This window comes from Lepidochelys kempii, chromosome 3 (genome assembly GCF_965140265.1).
Source record: "Lepidochelys kempii isolate rLepKem1 chromosome 3, rLepKem1.hap2, whole genome shotgun sequence".
Taxonomy (NCBI): Eukaryota; Metazoa; Chordata; order Testudines; family Cheloniidae; genus Lepidochelys; species Lepidochelys kempii.
In genome coordinates this window covers 84,646,772-84,668,561 of record NC_133258.1, presented here as the reverse complement: position 1 = coordinate 84,668,561, position 21,790 = coordinate 84,646,772, and the positions used below count along the sequence as shown (strand labels likewise).

Here is a 21,790-nt window from a genome sequence, read left to right as displayed (position 1 = left end):
AAGCTTATGCTCAAATAAATTTGTTAGTCTCTAAGGTGCCACAAGTACTCCTTGCTGTTTTTTTCTCATGTGCATCCTGTCTGTCTTTTAAACTATATCTAAAATACTGGATTTATTTGTAAATAGCTAGGCTTGGTAAACATCCTAAAAGCTTCTACTATACTTGTATGTATGTCAGCATATTTAATTTTTTAGCAATCAACTTCAAATTCCTACCCTATATTCAAAGGTATGCGTTTTGTGGATTTTGCTTTTAGAATGCTTTGACTAATGAGAAAGATGGTGGGAGAAAAATGAAATAAGTGGTTTAAAATAGTTTAGAAGTCAGAAACTAAAATTCACTCAAGAATAAAGCATCAAATATTATTCTCTTTACTTGTTGCTGGCAAAGCATAAAGCAAGAGGGGTCCTTGACTCTGGAATTCACTTCCCTCCTTTGCCTGCCAGAGCTTCGATTTATTCACTACCGGGAATGCTGCAAAGCCTATCTTTTCTCGCAGGCCTTAAGAGCCTGGTCCAGTGCACAGTGATCAGTGTGTAATGTGTGCCTGGGTGTGCCATGTCTGAGTGCCGGCACCTCCAGGCTTGGCAGTTCATTGCTTTGGTACCTCTGGGCTTGCTTAGTCAGAATGTAAAAAAATTGCTTGAGCCCTGGCACCTCTTTCACTACAAATTAAATACTGCCAGTGATGTCAATAGGAGTCTCTGTAGTGACTTCACGGGGCATTGGATGAGGTTTGAGCGAGGCTGAGGGGGTTTATAAATGGAAGTGCTGGAGATTAAGACTCTGCTCAAACAAGTAGACTCTGCGTGGGCACAGAGCCACACTGAATTCAGTGAAGCTCTGCAGAGGCCTAAGTATCTGGCCACAGGAATCCACTTCCAGGACTGGGGCTTAAAAACCCTAATCTTACACCATTGAAAACAATGGAGGCATTCCAATCACCTCCATTGTGTGCAGGATCAGCTCTTAAAGGATGATTTAGATGGTTGAGTATAATGCATATATATTTTTCACTTTTGTATGGGAATTTATTAATTGGAGTTTTTATAACTGGAGATTTGATTAATCAAAATATTATATGGGAAGCATCTTTAGATTTTCTAATTGTGTGTTTTGAAATGTTTTCAGATGCCTAAAGCCCTAGATATGTGCCAGAGAAATAGAAATAAGTATATTCACTAAATAAATACTTTAATGTAGAACATTAGTATGGTTAGAAAACTTATGGGAGCCTATAAAAGTGTAAGGAAGATTCTCTTTCAGCTTGTAAAATACGATTTAACAGGATAATCTACCACGGGGTGGAAAATCATTATTTTGAAATATGCATTTCTATAGTATGCAGGGTATTATGCTTAAAACTATGCTTAAAACTAAGGCCAAGATTTTCAGAATGACTGTTGGTTTTGGGTGCTTCAATTTTTCGAGTGTCCAACTTGTTTCACCTTCAAGGGGCCTGATTTTTAAAGGCTTTTTAAAAAGGTATTACCCACAAATGGAGGTATCCAAAGTCAATAGCCATTTCTGAAAATTGTGACCTGATATTTTACAGATCTGAAATCAGTTTTACCTAATGTTGATTGTTTTTTTCAGGATTACTGTTGCTCTCTCTGAGTGCATCATACTCCAATACAGGGCAAGCTAGGGGGCTCTTAAGACTTCCAACATAAACAAACATGAAAGTATTGGCCATTTGTTTTGGTATTGTCACACAAAGGGAATAGACATCAGCTTTTCTCTGTTTTTTCCCCCACAGGTTTCAAGTGGCTATCTGGTTGTGGTTTTTGTTTATGTAACAGAATATGTTGGCATTAAAGCTCGAACATGGGCATCCATGCATGTCCATGCTTTTTTTGCTGTGGGAGTCATGGCTGTGGCACTGGTAGGATTTTTGGTGAGGACCTGGTGGATCTATCAGATATTTCTTTCCATAACAACTCTCCCCTTTGTCTTGTGCTGCTGGATGCTCCCAGAGACACCTTTCTGGCTACTGTCAGAGGGAAGATACGAAGAAGCACAAAAAGTAGTGGATGTAATGGTGAGATGGAATAAAGTAAGCACTCCTTGTAAAATTTCTGAACTGTGTTCAGTCCAACAAGATGATCTAGTCAGTTGCAGAACGGGTGATAATGACATTTCTACAGTGAAGAAGCACAATATCTTAGATCTGTTTTATAATTGGCACATTGCAAGAAGGACCATTACAGTCTGGATGATTTGGTTCACTGGGAGTTTAGGATACTACGTATTCTCCCTGAGTTCCGTCAATCTAGGAGGCAATGAATATTTAAATCTATTTCTCATAGGTAAATATCTATTATATTTTATTCTGCTTATGACAGAACTAGAACTTTTAATTTATAAATGTTTAAAGATCTGACAGTCAATTTCCTGACCCCCAATTACCTGTACCATCAGCAACTCCATTTACAATTGCAGATTTAATTCTTGTCAACTTGAAATGTAGTTATTTTACAAAAGCAAGCTTAGAGTATGTTAAGGTACTATATTGTCCTTGACATCTCCTGCCAATTTTTGTGCTTGTAAAACCACATTTTCCTAGTTTTAAAATTGTTTCTCTCTGCCCGGTTGTTCTGTGAAAGAACCACACAAACAACAGGGAAAATTGACTAACCGTACAGGGGAAACTCTTAAATTGATGAAATACTATTCCAGTAAACAAACTGAGAAAAGTAGAGATTTTCTTCACTAATATTTTTAGTCATAATAATATTCGATTATACTGGTAACACTATTAAGCTCATAATTTTAAAGTTTGTTCAAAGTGTGTTTTTTAAATCTAGGGGGCAATGTTTCTTTAATTTAGTCTTTAATTTAATGTGGTTGCAAATTTTCTCTTGACATGATAAAATTGGTCAGCACATATAGGGCCTGATCTAAAGTCTATTTAAGGTCATTGGAAAGATTCCCATTGAGTTTGGTGGACTCTGGATCAGGCTCCAGCCCTGTAAGGGACTTAAGCTCATGCTAGTTTTAAGCATATGAGTAATCACAATAGAGTCAATGTGACTATTCATGTGCTCATAAGCACTTTGCAGGATTGGAATACTAGTGAATTAATTTTAAGTTGCCATATATTATTACATGTTAGTAACTTGACTGTTGTGTTGAAAATAGGAGGCTAATGTTGCTAATATAACTAAGTTGTTATGATACTGTAAATAAATTACTATGTTAGCAAATTTCAAAACTATTTTCTTTGTCTTCTGTGACCCACCTCACAGGGTCCAAGAGCCTGGGCTCCAGCCTGAGCTGCAGTTAAACAGCCCCTTAGCCCAAGCCCAAGTCAGCCTGCGGGTTTTCAACTGCAGTGTGGACGTATCCGTACAGGCCTATCTCCCCATCAGAAGGGCAGCTGCAGCTGCCTTGTGCCTTATAGCCTCTTTCCCTGGTGCATTTCTTATTCCCCACAACCATATTTATGCCAGTGTAAGCCCTCCACTGGCATTTTTGCCACCAGTGGGTTTATCGCAAAATGTTGGTGAAATACATCTTTCACCTAACACCTATATCTTTTAAAACCAGTTTAATCAGTAGACTAAATAAATGCTCATAAAAAGCAAATCAGAATTATTTTAAAGGGCATTTGCAGTCATATTATCATGGTTTAATACCAGATAAATTCATAATGACAGGTGCCGTGGAGCTTCCTGCGTATGTCGTTGCTTGCATTGGGATGGACAAACTAGGAAGGAGAAACACATTGACTCCATTTCTTATATCAAGTGCAGTGATCTGTGTTTTGATTATGCTGATCCCTCAGGTTAGTCACTTACCATTTAAAATATACCTATATTGTGGGGAATGTGAGATGCAACATCTGTTAATGCAACATGTTAATGCAACATCTCTTTCTAAGGCCCGAGATTAATTAAATGTAGTTTAGAAATGAAGCTGGAGTTCTTTACAGTAGATTTTCCATATTTCTGTTAAGGGTCCCAAACTAGCATTCCTAGCTCTTAATTAAACAAAGGGTTCGAAATAAGCTGTTCAGTAAACAAAGCCACGTTCAGCCATTATTTATTGGTGGAAATAATCAGGAAAGTATAGAATAGGTATTGCTCACTGTTTACAGAAAGATCACAGTTACGGTCTAAATTTTTCAAAATAAATGAATGGCATTGAATTTGGAATGGTGAAGTTTTCTGGTGCTTTATATATTTGTACTCTCTTTTAATAGGATTTCAGCATATTATCTGTCTTAGCAAATATGGCTGGAAAGTTTACAATTGGTGTTGCATTTGGCCTCATTTACCTTTACACAGCAGAACTGTATCCAACAGTTGTACGGTAAGAACTTTAATGAAAAACACATGGCAAATTATTTTATTTTGCTATTTCTTCCCTTCATTTGTTATACTTTTGGGGCCAAATCCTGTACCCTCTGAAGTCAATGGCAGTGCTCCAAGCGACTGCACTAGTGTAAGATCAGTCTCTTTTCTGTTATAGAATTCTCTGGTTTTGGCTCTGCAGTAAATGCATTTATTTTCTGTTCCCTTCTACATAGACTGGTCCCACTGAGGTACTGGAAAAATGCTCAGTATTCTTAGCATTCAGTTCCCTCTTTCTGAATGTTCATGGTCATTAGGAATATGATTTATACTGAATGCTCAGTATACTTTTTATTCTATTTATAGAAGCAACCAAGGTCACTGTAAGATAAATTTAGATTAACATAACGATATTTTTATAGCATCTCTGCATTTCTAATTAATTGGTATATCTGATCTCACTCTCATTGGGCCTTGTGTCTTCTTGTCTTATCTCCAGGTCACTTGCTGTAGGAAGTGGGAGCATGATGTGTCGTGTCGGGAGCATAGTTGCTCCTTTTTGTGTTTACCTGACGAGTGTTTGGATCTTCATGCCACAGGTACGTGTTTATTTTGATAGTCAAAAAAATTGTTATCCATTTTACTGAGATTTAAAGTTGAAATGTAGATAAGTTCAAAAGGAAAGAGTGTTAAATATTCTCATTCTTAATTTAAATTCTCAGTTTTTTAGCTATATATTTTTAAGAATATGAATCTGAACTCAGGAGTGAGCCTTGAGGCACTGAAATCTTCTGAACAGTTGATATTACATACACTTTAAAGATGACAGACATATCTTATATGCATTGAATACTGGTATAAAATAGTAACTATCTTTTGTACAAGGCCGTACTGTATCATTCATGTAATTTGGAGTAAGTGTCTCATTCCTAAATTGAAAGTGTTGTATTTAGTCAAGATCTTCATTGAGCAACCATCTTTTCTCGTTGCCATCAATCTCCTTTTGAAGAAGCAGAATAGCCTAACACAGATAATGGGGGAGAGAGCAAACGTTAAATCCTGCTGATGACGACAAGATCCTCCATCTCTATCAGTCAAGTGAAACACAGATGCCGTGTTAGATCACATGAGATGAACTGGAGCCCCCTCTATGGAGAACAAGCCTAGCAAATCTAAGCTCTCATTGGACTACCAGCCTAACTATGATCAAAACATCCTGCTGATATGGAGAGCTAAAAAGAATAAGGTCAGAAGCAGCCAAATAGTGGGGCAGTGAGATGTTGAGGAGGTGGCATAGATGGGATAGTAAGAGCATAACCAGGTGAGAAATAACTCAAGAGGTGACTACAGAAGAAAATGATGCTGTCATGATGATCATTAGGACTCTCAACAAACCTTGGATTTAAGAGAGATCTTCTTTTTGTAGAAAAAACAATGAGGAGTCCTTGTGGCACCTTAGAGACTAACACATTTATTTGTGGGTGGCTGCAACCTCATTCCATCATGTGATCCAACAGTCATCTCTAACTTTAACTGTCCCATGAAGATGAGATAGGGCAGTTTCTTTGTAGAAGAAAATGGGCACTTTCTTAGCATTACATGGATTTTGGAGTTCATTTTGCCCAAAATATTTTTAACTGTATAGTTATATTCAGTGCATACAAGTTATCCCCTATTCTCTTTATGAAATCTATTATGTGTGCTGCTCAGAAATTCTACAATTGCTCAATCTTCCTTTTTCAGAAGGATAAGTTTAGGTTCATGTACATAAATGGTGAGAAACCTTATACTGAGGAGTTAAACTGATAATGAGCTTATTTTACCCATTTAACATTTTTTTTAATTTACTTTTACTTCTTTGAAAAAACTTTACAACTCACCTTTAATATCACAGCTTGTATGTGAATTACAGATGTAAAGAAGGTGAAAGCGTATTGGCCTGAATTTTCAACCCAACCTCTCTTCCTGTGTGTGTCTTTTTGCACACACACAGTTGGGTTTTCCTACAAAGGTAGAGTCGTGTCCATTTGATTTTAAAAATATAAAATCTACATTTGTGAATGCTAGAGACTGGTTTGAGAGACTGTCTGAAAACTTGGCCCATTATGTAAGTAACCTCTGTCCAGTTTTTTAGGATTCATTTGTGATGGTGGGGAAACAGAGTAGGAATAAATCAATAAAGTTCCTAACAAGCACTCTTATCACACCAAAGAAATGCACCTAGAAAATACATGAAAAGCAAGATCTGAAGAGCACAGTAATCATGGGAGAACAGTCTCCTTTGACTCTTCTTCCCTTCAGAGTTTTGCTTTTCACTAGCAGTGATAAGGTTTATCTGTTCAGAACTCCTGCACTTAAAACACAGCTGGGGCAAAGTTTAAACATTTGAGAACACTGTAAGTAGCACTGCAAATATTTCAAATATGGATAACTCTCAGTACATTAAAAACACTCACATACAGTGTGAAACTTTGTTACAATAGTGACTGTAAATGTGTGTTTTCATGATAAACTTCTACCATCAGGCATTTGTAAGTTCACTAAAAACTTGCCTTGGGCTGAAGCTTATCATGCAAGGTTTCAGCTAACATACACATTTTGGGGTAAACTATGAACAAAATAGATTAATATTTTGAAATAGACTGACATAGGTTATGTTGATACAGTATATTATTTATGGTACACATCCTATATTCTGTTAAGTTTTTATTGCTACTCATTTTCACCATAACTCATTTGTGGCTCTGTCTCCCAAGAGTAATACAAACCATCCCAAAGAATGCCAATAAATCTTGAAATAATACCCACAGTTGTCTTGTTCATGCCACACATCGTAGAGAATTTGTGGTTTTAAAGTTTAAATTAAGGCCCCAGTTCAGTAAAGCACTTAAGCATGTGCCCTAGTGCCTTGAATATCAAGAGAACTTAGTTAGCAAAAGTGTTTATGGACATGACTAATAGATTTTATTCCATATTTATCATAAAAATTTAAGGCATATAATATGTATGAGACACATCACCGATCTCTGTGTTATATGAATAATAACAATACACAAAAAGGTTTAAAACATTTATTATGAATAACAAAAGACCAGATTGTGATCCCCTCCCCCCCATGCAATCTCACTGGTTTAAATAATAAATTCTACAGCTTGCCATTTAGATGACATTTTAAAAGTCAATTCATTAATCCAGTATCATCCAATTTATTTTTCTATTTTATCCTTTCTAGGAAATACCTCAAAAATACTTTATAGAGAGAGGTAGAGGAAGAGAATGCTTTACAGCTCTGGGTACAGCAGCTCTCATATCAGTAGGGGAAACTGACACATGAGGATGGAATAGAGTAAATAGCTGACAGTAAAGAGGAAGTGAGTATGCTTGTGGAGTAGTTAGAGTAAGGAGGGGAATAGATACATGCAGGGGCAGATTAGCGTATGGGCCCATGGGGCCCATGGCCAGGGGCCCCGGCCAATTGGGGGGCCCCCCCGCAGGATAGCTGGAATTCCACCCCATCCCCTGCTCTTCCTCTCTGCTCACAGGGCCCTACCGCCCTGTTCCTCCTTGTCCTCTTCCTCCTGAGGCCCTGCCCCCTGGCTAGGCCATAAACAGGAGTTGTAGGATGAGCATGTTCCCCCCCCCCCAAGCCCTCCCTTCCATGTGTAGCCTACCCCCAGCCAGGGGCAGCTCTAGCAATTTTGCCGCCCCAAGCAGTTGCCGCTGAATTGCCGCCGTGCCAAGAGTGGCGGAGCTGCCACCCAAAAGCCGCCGTGGCAGGAAAAGTTGTGGAGATGCTGCTGAATTGCCGCCATGGGACACGGACTGCCACCCCATTCTAATTATCGCCCCAAGCACCTGCTTGGAAAGTTGGTTCCTGGAGCCGGCCCTGCCCCCAGCCCCTCTCTTTCCCCCCTCCCTCCTGTGCAGAGCTGCCCCCACACCTCCAGCCCCTCTCCCTTCCATGTGGAGCTGCCCCCCCCAGCCCATCTCCTTCCCCCCTCCCTCCTGTGTGGAGCTGCCCCCCACAACCCCTCTCCTTCCCCTCATTTTACACATTGGTATAGTGAAACACAGAGAGGTTAAGTACATTGCCTACAGTCAAGCACAAAGTGGATCAAGTATCACTGCTAGTTAGAGAACTCAAAAGTCCAGCCTGCCAGCCTCCAACTCTTACCAATAGACAATACTGTTTTAATAGAAAACCTCATGTCTCAGCTATTCCAATATTTGGCCCTTAGGCAGAGTTCTCTGGCATAATGCGGTATTACGTGTATAGACAGACGCAGCTGTCCACAGAATCATAGAATGTCAGGGTTGGAAGGGACCTCAGGAGGCAATCTAGTCCAACCCTCTGCTCAAAGCAGGACCAATCCCCAACTAAATCATCCCAGCCAGGGCTTTGTCAAGCCTGACCTTAAAAACCTCAAAGGAAGGACATTCCACCACCTTCCTAGGTAACGCATTCAGTGCTTCACCACCCTCCTAGTGAAAATTTTTTTCCTAATATCCAACCTAAACCTCCCCCACTGTAACTTGAGACCATTACTCCTTGTTCTGTCATCTGCTACCACTGACAACAGTCTAGAGCCATCCTCTTTGGAACCCCCTTTCAGGTAGTTGAAAGCAGCTATCAAATCCCCCCTCATTCTTCTCTTCCGCAGACTAAACAATCCCAGTTCCCTCAGCCTCTCCTCATAAGTCATGTGTTCCAGTCCCCTAATCATTTTTGTTGCCCTCCGCTGGACGCTTTCCAATTTTTCCTCATCCTTCTTGTAGTGTGGGGCCCAAAACTGGACACAGTACTCCAGATGAGGCCTCACCAATGTCAAATAGAGGGGAACGATCACGTCCCTCGATTTGCTGGCAATGCCCCTACATATACATCCCAAAATGCCATTGGCCTTCTTGGCAATAAGGGCACACTGTTGACTCATATCCAGCTTCTCGTCCATTGTAACCCCTACATCCTTTTCTGCAGAACTGCTGCCGAGCCATTCGGTCCCTAGTCTGTAGCGGTGCATGGGATTCTTCCGTCCTAAGTGCAGGACTCTGCACTTGTCCTTGTTGAACCTCATCAGATTTCTTTTGGCCCAATCCTCCAATTTGTCTAGGTCCCTGTGTATCCTATCCCTACCCTTCAGTGTATCTACCTCTCCTCTCAGTTTAGTGTCATCTGCAAACTTGCTGAGGGTGCAATCCACACCATCCTCCAGATCATTTATGAAGATATTGAACAAAACCGGCCCCAGGACCGACCCTTGGGGCACTCCACTTGATACCGGCTGCCAACTAGACATGGAGCCATTGATCACTACCCGTTGAGCCCGACAATCTAGCCAGCTTTCTATCCACCTTATAGTCCATTCATCCAGCCCATACTTCTTTAACTTGCTGGCAAGAATACTGTGGGAGACGGTGTCAAAAGCTTTGCTAAAGTCAAGGAACAACACGTCCACTGCTTTCCCCTTGTCCACAGAGCCAGTTATCTCGTCACAGAAGTCAATTAGATTAGTCAGGCATAACTTGCCCTTGGTGAATCCATGCTGACTGTTCCTGATCACTTTCCTCTCCTCTAAGTGCTTCAGAATTGATTCCTTGAGGACCTGTTCCATGATTTTTCCAGGGACTGAGGTGAGGCTGACTGGTCTGTAGTTCCCAGGATCCTCCTTCTTCCCTTTTTTAAAGATTGGCACTACATTAGCCTTTTTCCAGTCGTCCGGGACTTCCCCCAATCGCCATGAGTTTTCAAAGATAATGGCCAATGGCTCTGCAATCACATCCACCAACTCCTTTAGCACTCTCGGATGCAACGCATCCGGCCCCATGGACTTGTGCACGTCCAGCTTTTCTAAATAGTCCCGAACCACTTCTTTCTCCACAGAGGGCTGGTCACCTCCTCCCCATGCTATCCACACTCACTCACCTGAAACTCAGGTTCCAAAACTACTGTTACAAGTATCAGCGGGGTTATTAATTCAAAACCAAGCAATTTATTGACAAGATGACAACGAGGAGCTGGGGTGCCCGAGAGCAGCGCACGGCCCGTGTCCCTGCCCCCGGGGCATGCCATCCAGGACAGGTGGAGGGTCCAGGGCTCCCCACAGAAGCCCAGGCTCCCTGGGCAGCTTTTACCATGGCTCGATTTCCAGCCTGGCCAAGAGGCAGGGCCATGTGGGGAAGGGAGGAGCAAGGGCAGGGCCCCATGGTGGGATGTGGGGGGAGGGGGCAATGTTCCTTGTGCCCAGGGCCCCAATAAATCTTAATCTGCCTCTGGATAGATGTGCTTAATGGGGGGAAGGGTGAGTATGATTCAGAATGAATTGGAGACTAACTGGAACTGGTTAGTCTAACTGGTGGGATTTCCAAAAGCGTTCAGCACTGACCTACTCCTGTTCCCACTGAAGTGATGGGAGCCTGATTCGCATTTATACTAAGGCTCTTTTGCGCCACAGTGGTCATATAAAGATGCTTTAAAGTGGGAGTACATTTCATTTACACCCGCTTTCAGCCCTTTGCACTGTGTAAAGAAGCCTTAGTGTAGATGAGAATCAGGCCCTAGAAATTTTACCATTGACGACAGTTTGACCAGGAAAAGGCCAAACCTGAGCGCTTTTGGAAATTCCACCTAACAGTTTTAAGGCAAAATCTAAAAAGAGGCAGTGTCGGAGATTTCCAGACAGTCAATGTGGCAGCACAGGTCAGAATGACTGTTAACTATGGAGAGTTGACTACAGATAAGTGAACAATTTCCAACTGCAAAAGCATCCTTTGGATGCTTTTATAGATCGTGTTATTTTTCTCAAAATTTGTGGTATAACAGTAACATTATGGTGGCTGAAAAAGTGAGGGAGCTGACAGCTCTTTTCAAGGAAAATATTGAAAAATATTAAAGATGGGCTCCAGTAGTTAGTGTATACAATTAAGCCTCCTCTTGAAACACTCTCTCCTATAACTCTGTACCTGCCTGCAGAGACCTCCACCAGTCTGGCCTTCATTCCTACTGTAGTAGTGATGATTGCCCTCTTTTCTAATTCTTCATTGTAGGAATGTAACGGTTTTACTTTCATTGTAGTATGTAGCATTCAACAGTATTTTGCTTAGTTTTTTACTCTTTTAGCTTCTGCACTCAATATGAGTGTAACAGAATTTGTTAGTCTCTTAAGGTGCCACAAGTACTCCTTTTCTTTTTACAGATACAGACTAACATGGCTGCTACTTTGAAACCTTTGAAACAGATATAATTCTGCTTCTCACAGAGGATTGCTTAAGACAATTGGTGGCTCTGGCCCTGAGGGATCATAAACAGCTTGGTGTTTTTAACGGAAAATAACTCTGCCAAGTTACAGCTGAGACTTCAAATTTGAAATCTCTTTTCTGACTTCCAAAGAGCTATTTTCATTTAGAATTAGGGGGTGGTTGCCTGCCAGTGTACCCATATCTGTCTGAAAGTGCTGTGTTATGAAAGTCATAACCACAGCCATTTCATATGTTCTCTCTCATGTTTAGAAGGAAAGTATTAAAAAAAATGGATCAGAGGTTGGGATCAGTACAGAGCAAGTTGAGGACATCACAGTATCAAAATGCACAAAGTAACAGTTATAAAATAGAAAAAGAAGCCTGCGAGAAATGGTGTATTAAAGACATGTATTTACAGAGAAGTAGAGTAAGAGCACAGGGAGCATAATGGGATAAGATTGAAGATTAGTGTGTTAATATCTGTACAATGCTTTGAACATGTTAATTGCTAAGTATTATCATCCTTATCAAGCAATAAAAATTAAAGAAAAGAGAAAACAAGGAAGAATTTTTAAAAGTGCCGATTGTCCAGAGCAGTGGTTTTCAACCTGTGGTCTACAGATTGTATCTAAGGGGACCATGAAAGGTGACTATGAAAATAAAGTTTCAGATCCAAGAAAAGGAATTCCGTTTTTCTGATGGATCAAAAGTACAGTATGTGAATTCCCCCACCTATAGGTCAAAACCTGGAAGTGTTGTTACCATAGAAGCCCACAGTTCAGCGCCCTTTCTCAGACTGCATCAAATGCCATGCTGAGCACCTGCAATATTTATAGTTGAATTCTGTTCAGCCAGTTTTCAGTCTTAGACTTCTATGGTAGGGGTCTGCAGGCCACAGGTTGAATTTTCACAGGGGTCTAACCATCCATTCAGAATGTTTTAGGGGTCTGCAAATGAAAAAAGGTTGAAAATCACTGGTCCAGAGCAACAAATTGATGGGAAATCTTCTATTGTTCTTTGGGACAGCATCTTCCTGCGTGTGTGCACCTAGCACAGTGGAGCCCGATCCTGACTGTGGCTTTGGCTACTACCACAATAAAATAAAACGATAATAATAATAGTACACACTGAAATCACAGTGTACATATCCAGATCATAGACACAACACACGGGTCAGTTAGAAGCTGGGCCCCCATCAGCTTTCTCTCTCTGACTCAGGACATCATACCTATTCAGAACATTATGCAAGTATGTACTTAAGCATCTTCCTGCATAGGAATGGACTTAAACATGTGCTGAAGTGCTTTCTTTAATCAGGATCTCTATGATCCCAGTTAAGAGATCCTGACCTACAGCTTGCATTGGAGAAAGGTGCTCAAATACTATGATGATAGGTAGAGTAGGTAGACGAAGAGCCAGGTCTACAGCTTCTTTTCCCCCCTCTGTGTGACAGCAGGGAAGTTGTAGTCCAATAAAAATAAATGTAAAATGAATTTAAGCAATCTTACAATTACTTTTAAAATTACTATCTGCTAAAGAGAATAATTTTTCAATGAAGTTGCATGCATTCTATTCACTTCTGCAAAGTTGTTCCTGCTTACGCTGGGGCTGTATTTAGCTCATTGTGTAAAACATTTGACTTGGTCTGTGTTAACTTTGCTGGACAATCTGTCAGTTTATTTATGTATTGATTTTTGTTTTATTTTAGCAATTGCAACAGGGAACATTTAAGACTTTTGATCTTTGGTTTTCATTGAAGTTCACTGTGCTCCCAAATTTTAAAAGTATTTTCGCAAGCAAGACCAATGTTTTCCATGAACCCAAAGACATGTGTAACCCTTACATTAATTATTTATTTCTTCCAGTTGCTTGTTGGAATCATGGCCTTTCTGAGTGGAATGCTAACATTAATGCTCCCAGAAACTCTTGGAAAACCATTGACTAATACTTTGGCAGAAGCTGCAGAACTGGGAACAAACAAGAACAGCTGTTTGGGAAAATCACCCCCCGCCCAGAGTGGTGTAGTGTTAGAAAAGATAGATGCTTAGCCAAAAGTCACACAGCACTGAAGAATAAAGCAACATCAAGATTGCTGTCACCAGTTTTAATCCTCATTAATTCTATAAGACCATTTTATTAGAGCAACCTGATCATGGTTTTAATGCACGCATCTTTTAATTTGTATGCAATCTTGCCTTTTCTAGAGGGAAAATATAAAAATGTCTGGTAGAAAATTTAAAAGGATTTTAGAGCCACTCGCAAACTTAATCATACTTTTAAAAATCTGTTTCATTTGCTTTGACTAGTTAGAGTGATTATTGTTCATTTGGAAAATACCAGGTTTTCCCAGATTCACGTATTTCCTTTCACTGCTGTAGATTTTCTGCAGCTCTGCTTGTAATCTCATCATGAAATCCCCTGTCAATAACTGCCATATTACAACTGACAGACACAGACTTTTGACTTATTAACATGGTAAGCTCAAGCACACAGTACTAATTCAACAGAAAAGGTTCTTAATTACTGTGAAAGGTTAAACAGAAATAAAGATTTCTGTTTTTCAAATTTTCTTCTGGAGAGACTGCCATTGCTAAAAAATGAAAATATTCTATGCAACAGCTTCTGACAAAAAAAATCATTCTCAATTTGCAGAATGTTCAAATAGTATGAATACTATTCATTTTGTTTAATGTCAAATGTATTTTTTGTTATTGATTTAGAGAAAAAACTGCTTTGGGACTCTGTTGAAGTATCAGTAAAGTCTATGTATACAGATAAAATCTGGTATTTTTGAAAACCTTATTCATTCCAAACTGTTACGTTAAATGACCCTTTCCCATTAGTTTCCGTTCAGACCTATCATCAGTTTCTTTATATCATCCGAGGGTAAAACCAACCCCTGTGCAAAGCAACCACACAAGGCTTATGTATCTTTTTAGTGCTCAAAATAGGATTTAAGTAGAGCTTAAGTAGTGCATAGGCCTGTGCAGTGCTGGGCGCTTAGGCTCAGATCCTCAAAAGTATTTAGGTGCCTGATTCCAATAGGAGTTAGGTGCCTAAATACATTTGAAGAGTTGGGCCTTAGTAAATAAGTGATGTATAACTGCTAGCATCAAAATGTTATTTTTTTCATGGACCATCCATTTGTAGCTCCATTTATTCAACACTGTACAGAACCAAATACTAAAAAAAAATTATTTTTGATGGAAGAAACTTATCAACCGTTAGAAATGGATGCAACAGTCACTGATTCCTGCAGATGCCTGTGAAACATCCAGAGCTGGTGCTAGCCCTAAGCAGAAATATTTTTGTTCCCGTCCCCCCCCCCCCCAACACTAAAACAGGCAAGTTCTTATGATAAAAAGTGAATGAGAGCCCCCCTTGAGCTGCTTGGGACCCTACGCAATTGCTTAGTCTGCTTATGCCTAGTGCCGGCTTGAAAACATCCCCCTGTTATATCACTCGTGCTGATACACATGAGTGATGAAGACTGTAGAAAACACTAACAGGGATAGATTGAGGACATCATTTCACTCTAGCTGCTATTTTTTATAATTTTCTATCCCAGCCCTCCCTTTTTAGTCTACTGTAGAGCTAGCCATTTCTTCCATACCTGTGCAGCCTTCCGTATTGTGCATAAAGATTCTACATTCTATGCAAGTAATGGTTTGGACTCTGCTCTCAGTTACATCTGTACAGCTCCTCTGACTTCAGTGAGTTCTGAAAGAAGAATATGATTCAATATCTCTATGCCTCTCTAACAGGAAACAAAGCATCTCTCTTCAGTTACAGCACTGTCCTGGAGTTCAAAGTATAGAATCATAGAATATCAGGGTTGGAAGAGACCTCAGGAGATCATCTAGTCCAACCCCCTGCTCAAAGCAAGACCAACTCCAACTAAATCATCCCAGCCAGGGCTTTGTCAAGCTGGGCCTTAAAAACCTCTAAGGATGGAGATTCCACCACCTCCCTAGATAACCCATTCCAGTGCTTCACCACCCTCCTAGTGAAATAGTGTTTCCTAGTATCCAACCTAGACCTCCACCACTGCAATTTCAGACCATTGCTGCTTGTTCTGTCATCTATCACCACTAAGAACAGCTGAGCTCCATCCTCTTTGGAACCCCCCTTGAGGTAGTTGAAGGCTGATATCAAACCCCCCTCCACTCTTCTGCAGGCTAAACAAGCCCAGTTCCCTCAGCCTCTCCTTGTAAGTCATGTGCCCCAGCCCCCTGATCATTTCTGTTGCCCTCCTCTGGACTCTCTCCAATTTGTCCACATTCTTTCTGTAGTGTGGGGCCCAAACTTGGACGGAGTACTCCAGATGTGGCCTCACCAGTGCTGAATAGAGGGGAATCATCACTTCCCTCGATCTGCTGGCAATACTCCTACTAATGCAGCCCAGTATGCTATTAGCCTTCCTGGCAATGAGGGCACTCTGCTGACTCATATCCAGCTCCTCATCCACTGTAACCCCTAGGTCCTTTTCTTCAGAACTGCTGCTTAGCCAGTCGGTCCCCAGCCTGTAGTGGTGCATGGGATTCTTCCATCCTAAGTGCAGGACTCTGCACTTGTCTTTGTTGAACCTCATCAGATTTCTTTTGGCCCAATCTGTCTAGGTCACACTGGACCCTATCTCTACCCTCCAGCATATGTACCTCTCCCCCCAGCTTAGTGTCATCTGTGAACTTGCTGAGGGTTCAATCCATCCCATCATCCAGATCATTAAAGAAGATGTTGAACAAAACCAGCCCCAGGACTGACCCCTGGGGCACTCCGCTTCATACTGGCTGCCAACTAGACACTGAGCTGTTGATCACTACCCATTGAGCCCAACAATCTAGTCAGCTTTCTATCCACCTTATAGTCAATTCATCCAATCCATACTTTTTTAACTTGCTGGCAAGAATACTGTGGGAGACCGTATCAAAAGCTTTGCTAAACTCAAGATATATCATGTCCACTGCTTTCCCCATATCCACAGAGTCAGTTATCTCATCATAGAAGGCAATCAGGTTGGTCAAGCATGACTTGTCCTTAATGAATCCATATTGACTGTTCCTGGTCACCTTCCTCTCCTCCAGTTCCTTCAAAATGGTTTCCTTGAGGACCTGCTCCATGATTTTTCCAGGGACTGAGGAGAGGCTGACTGGACTGTAGTTCCCTGGGTTCTCCTTCTTCCCTTTTTTAAAGATAGGCACTATATTTGACTTTTTCCAATCATAGAATCATAGAATATCAGGGTTGGAAGGGACCTCAGGAGGTCATCTAGTCCAACCCCCTGCTCAAAGCAGGACCAATCCCCAATTAAATCATCCCAGCCAGGGCTTTGTCACGCCTGACCTTAAAAACTTCTAAGGAAGGAGATTCCACCACCTCCCTAGGTAACGCATTCCAGTGTTTCACCACCCTCCTAGTGAAAAAGCTTTTCCTAATATCCAACCTAAATCTCCCCCACTGCAACTTGAGACCATTACTCCTTGTTCTGTCATCTGCTACCACTGACAACAGTCTAGAGCCATCCTCTTTGGAACCCCCTTTCAGGTAGTTGAAAGCAGCTATCAAATCCCCCCTCATTCTTCTCTTCCGTAGACTAAACAATCCCAGTTCCCTCATTCTCTCCTCATAAGTCATGAGTTCCAGTCCCCTAATAATTTTTGTTGCCCTCCGCTGGACGCTTTCCAATTTTTCCTCATCCTTCTTGTAGTGTGGGGCCCAAAACTGGACACAGTACTCCAGATGAGGCCTCACCAGTGTCGAATAGAGGGGAACAATCACGTCCCTCAATCTGCTGGCAATGCCCCTACTTATGCATCCCGAAATGCCATTGTCCTTCTTGGTAACAAGGGCACACTGTTGACTCATATCCAGCTTCTCATCCACTGTAACCCCTAGGTCCTTTTCTTCAGAACTGCTGCTGAGCCATTCGGTCCCTAGTCTGTAGCGGTACATTGGATTCTTCCGTCCTAAGTGCAGGACTCTGCACTTGTCCTTGTTGAACCTCATCAGATTTCTTTTGGCCCAATCCTCCAATTTGTCTAGGTCCCTGTGTATCCTATCCCTACCCTCCAGTTTATCTATCACTCCTCCCAGTTTAGTGTCATCTGCAAACTTGCTGAGGGTGCAATCCACACCATCCTCCAGATCATTTATGAAGATATTGAACAAAACCGGCCCCAGGACCGACCCTTGGGGCACTCCACTTGATACCGGCTGCCAACTAGACATGGAGCCATTGATCACTACCCGTTGAGCCCGACAATCTAGCCAGCTTTCTATCCACCTTATAGTCCATTCATCCAGCCCATACTTCTTTAACTTGCTGGCAAGCATACTGTGGGAGACGGTGTCAAAAGCTTTGCTAAAGTCAAGGAACAACACGTCCACTGCTTTCCCTTCATCCACAGAACCAGTTATCTCCTCAGAGAAAGCAATTAGATTAGTCAGGCATAACTTGCCCTTGATGAATCCATGCTGACTGTTCCTGATCACTTTCCTCTCCTCTAAGTGCTTCAGAATTGATTCCTTGAGGACTTGTTCCATGATTTTTCCAGGGACTGAGGTGAGGCTGACTGGCCTGTAGTTCCCAGGATCCTCCTCCTTCCCTTTTTTAAAGATGGGCAGTACATTAGCCTTTTTCCAGTCGTCCGGGACTTCCCCCAATCGCCATGAGTTTTCAAATATAATGGCCAATGGCTCTGCAATCACATCCACCAACTCCTTTAGCACTCTCGGATGCAACGCATCCGGCCCCATGGACTTGTGCACGTCCAGCTTTTCTAAATAGTCCCGAACCACTTCTTTCTCCACAGAGGGCTGGTCACCTCCTCCCCATGCTGTGCTGCCCAGTGCAGTAGTCTGGGAGATGACCTTGTTCGTGAAGACAGAGGCAAAAAAAGCATTGAGTACATTAGCTTTTTCCACATTCTCTGTCACTAGGTTGCCTCCCTCATTCAGTAAGGGGCCCACACTTTCCTTGACTTTCTTCTTGTTACTAACATACTTGAAGAAACCCTTCTTGTTACTCTTAACATCTCTTGCTAGCTGCAACTCCAGGTGTGATTTGGCCTTCCTGATTTCACTCCTGCATGCCCGAGCAATATTCTTATACTCATCCCTAGTCATTTGTCCAATCTTCCACTTCTTGTAAGCTTCTTTTTTGTATTTAAGATCAGCAAGGATTTCACTGTTCAGCCAAGCTGGTCGCCTGCCATATTTACTATTCTTTCTACACATCGGGATGGTTTGTCCCTGTAACCTCAATAAGGCTTCTTTAAAATACAGCCAGCTCTCCTGGACTCCTTTCCCCTTCATGTTATTCTCCCAGGGGATCTTGCCCATCTGTTCCCTGAGGGAGTCAAAGTCTGCTTTTTCTGAAGTCCAGGGTCCGTATTCTGCTGCTTTCCCTTCTTCCTTGTGTCAGGATCCTGAACTCGACCATCTCATGGTCACTGCCTCCCAGGTTCCCATCCACTTTTGCTCCCCTACTAATTCTTCCCGGTTTGTGAGCAGCAGGTCAAGAAGAGCTCTGCCCCTAGTTGGTTCCTCCAGCACTTGCACCAGGAAATTGTCCCCTACATTTTCCAAAAACTTCCTGGATTGTCTGTGCACCGCTGTATTGCTCTCCCAGCAGATATCAGGGTGATTGAAGTCTCCCATTATCATCTGGGACCTCCCCCAATCGCCACGAGTTTTCAAAGATGGTGGCCAATGGCTCTGTAATTACATCAGCCAATTCCCTCAGCACCCTCGGATGCATGTGTGACAGGTTCGGTCACAGAGACCACCTTGGGACTGTCACCTAACGTGCTGAAGTTAACTCTGAGCCTAGTTAACTCTGCCAGCTTGGGATTCTAGAACCCTGCCTTGTTGAGCCAGACACGCTAGTCTGCTGCAGCACAGACCCAGGTCTGGTCCACACCCTTAAAGCTGCAGACTTTAACCAAAAACTGCTCAGCGGGTCACCTATCTCCAGCACCCAGACACCCAGCTCCCAATGGGATCCAAACCCCCAATAAATCCGTTCTACTCTGTATAAAGCTTATACAGGGTAAACTCTCTATAACACTGATAGAGAGATATGCACAGCTGTTTGCTCCCCCAGGTATTAATCACTTACTCTGGGTTTGTCAATAAACAAAAGTGATTTTATTAAGTATAAAAAGTAGGATTTAAGTGGTTCCAAGTAATAACAGTCAGAACAAAGTAAGTTACCAAGCAAAATAAAACAAAACACGCAAGTCTAAGCCTAATACATTAAGAAACTGATTACAAGTAAAAATCTCACCCTCAGAGATGTTTCAGTAAGCTTTTTTCACAGAATAGACTCCTTTCTAGTCTGGGCCCAATCCTCTCCACTTGTTAGTTCCAGCAGGCATCTTAGGTGAAAAGCAGGGGGTTTCTCATGACTTGGACCCCCCTTATTCTGCTCCACATCTTTTATAGCTTTGCCACAAGGGGGGAATCCTTTCTCTCCCTCTCCTTCTAAATAGAAAAGTACCAGATTTAGGATGGATTCCGGTATCATGTGACATGGTCACATGTCCTGAGAGACCCCCAGCTTCCATTCTTCCTGGGCTGGCCTACACATACACAGGAAGGTTTGCAAGTAAACAGAGTCATTTACAGCTGATTGTCCTAGTCAATGGGAACTATCAAGATTCTAAAGCATTAATGGCCCACACGTCGCATAATTACAATAGGACCAGTGGTGAGCTGGAGCCGGTTTGAACTGGTTCGCTGGAACCAGTTGTTAAATTTAGAAGCACTTTTAGAATCGGTTGTCCCATGAGGGACAAAAAGGGCTTCTAAATTTAACAACCGGCCAAAAGTGGCGCCTTAGGCGCCGACTCCGTGGGCGCTCCGGAGCTGGAGCACCCAGGGGAAAATTTGGTGGGTGCAGAGCACCCACTGGCAGCTCCCCTCCCCTCCCCAGCCCCAGCTCACCTCCACTCCACCTCCACCCCTGGTTACACTCCGCCCCGCTCTGCTTCTCTGCCCCGCCCCAGCTTCCCGTGAATCAGCTGTTTGCACGGGAAGCCTGGGCGGGCTGAGAAGCAAGCAGCGTCTTCGTGCTCAGGCCCAAGGAGGCGGAGCGGAGGTGAGCTGGGGCGGGGGAGCATGAGGAGGGCCTCCCACGCCGCAGCAGGTAACCCGGGGTGGGGGGCAGGGGAACTGCTCCCCGCCCCAGCTCACCTCTGCCTCCCTGGGCCTGAGCATGAAGCCACCGCCTGCTTCTAAGCCCTCCCAGGCTTCCCGCGCAAACAGCTGATCCACTGGAAGCCGGCCGGGGGGTGGTGAAGAAACAGAGCAGGACGGCGCATTCAGGGGAGGCAACAGAGGCAAGTTGGGGCCGGGCTTGGGGCGAGGCACCCACCAAATTTTCCCTGTGGGTGCTCCAGCCCCGGAGCACCCACGGAGTCGGCGCCTAAGGCGCCACTTTTGATGTGATCAGTGGGGGGAGCAGGTGCTCCCCCTCAGCTATGCTACCCTGCCCTTAGTAGCCAGAGGGACATGCTGGATACTTCCCCGGAGCCACCCCAGGTAAGCACCGCCGGGACTCCCCACCTCACCCCCGGCAGGTCCCTCTGGCTCTTAGGGGCGGGGCGGGGTGGACACCCACTACAGTGGCTCACAAGACCCTCCTGCCCGGTTCTAAGGGCAGTCAGGGGAGTGGGGTGGATGGGGCAGGGATCCGGGGGGGCAAGGGCGTCAAAGAACACGGGGTTTGGATGGGGCAGGTGTCCCGGGGAGCGGGGGTGGGCCACGACCCCCTCGTGTGGTGAGGAGGGAACAGGTTGTTAAGATTTTGGCAGCTCATCACTGAATAGGACCTCAGAATTATACTTCATAATCCTAGTTTCAGATACAAGAATGATACATTCAGTAGATTATAAGATTTGTAATTATACCTTACAAGAGACCTTTTGCATAAAGCATATTTCAGTTACATCATATTCACACTCATAAGCATATTTCCATAAAACATTATGGAGTGCAATGTCACACCATGGACTTGTGCATGTCCAGCTTTTCTAAATGGTTCTTAACCTATTCTTTCACCACTGAGGGCTGCTCACCTCCTCCCTATACTGTGTTGCCCAGGATAGCAGTGTGGAACCTGACCTTGTCTGTGAAGACCAAGGCAAAAAAAGCATTGAGTACTTTAGCTTTTTCCACATCATCTGTCACTAGGTTTCAGAGTAATAGCCGTGTTAGTCTGTATTCGCAAAAAGAAAAGGAGTACTTGTGGCACCTT

General features: G+C 42.9%; 1 protein-coding gene across 3 annotated transcripts in view; it reads left to right on the top strand.

The window, feature by feature from the left end:
• The window catches only part of SLC22A16 (solute carrier family 22 member 16), a 67,829-nt gene extending 46,077 nt beyond the window's left edge, over nucleotides 1-21,752 (top strand). For all 3 annotated transcript variants that reach the window (XM_073337041.1, XM_073337044.1, XM_073337042.1), the window contains exons 4-8: nucleotides 1,761-2,310; nucleotides 3,661-3,788; nucleotides 4,206-4,315; nucleotides 4,796-4,895; nucleotides 13,398-21,752. In XM_073337041.1, coding sequence (XP_073193142.1) covers nucleotides 1,761-2,310; nucleotides 3,661-3,788; nucleotides 4,206-4,315; nucleotides 4,796-4,895; nucleotides 13,398-13,580 — 1,071 coding nt within the window. In that variant the 3' untranslated portion in view covers nucleotides 13,581-21,752. The remainder of the gene's footprint in view (nucleotides 1-1,760; nucleotides 2,311-3,660; nucleotides 3,789-4,205; nucleotides 4,316-4,795; nucleotides 4,896-13,397) is intronic.
• The last annotated feature ends 38 nt before the right edge of the window (nucleotides 21,753-21,790 follow it).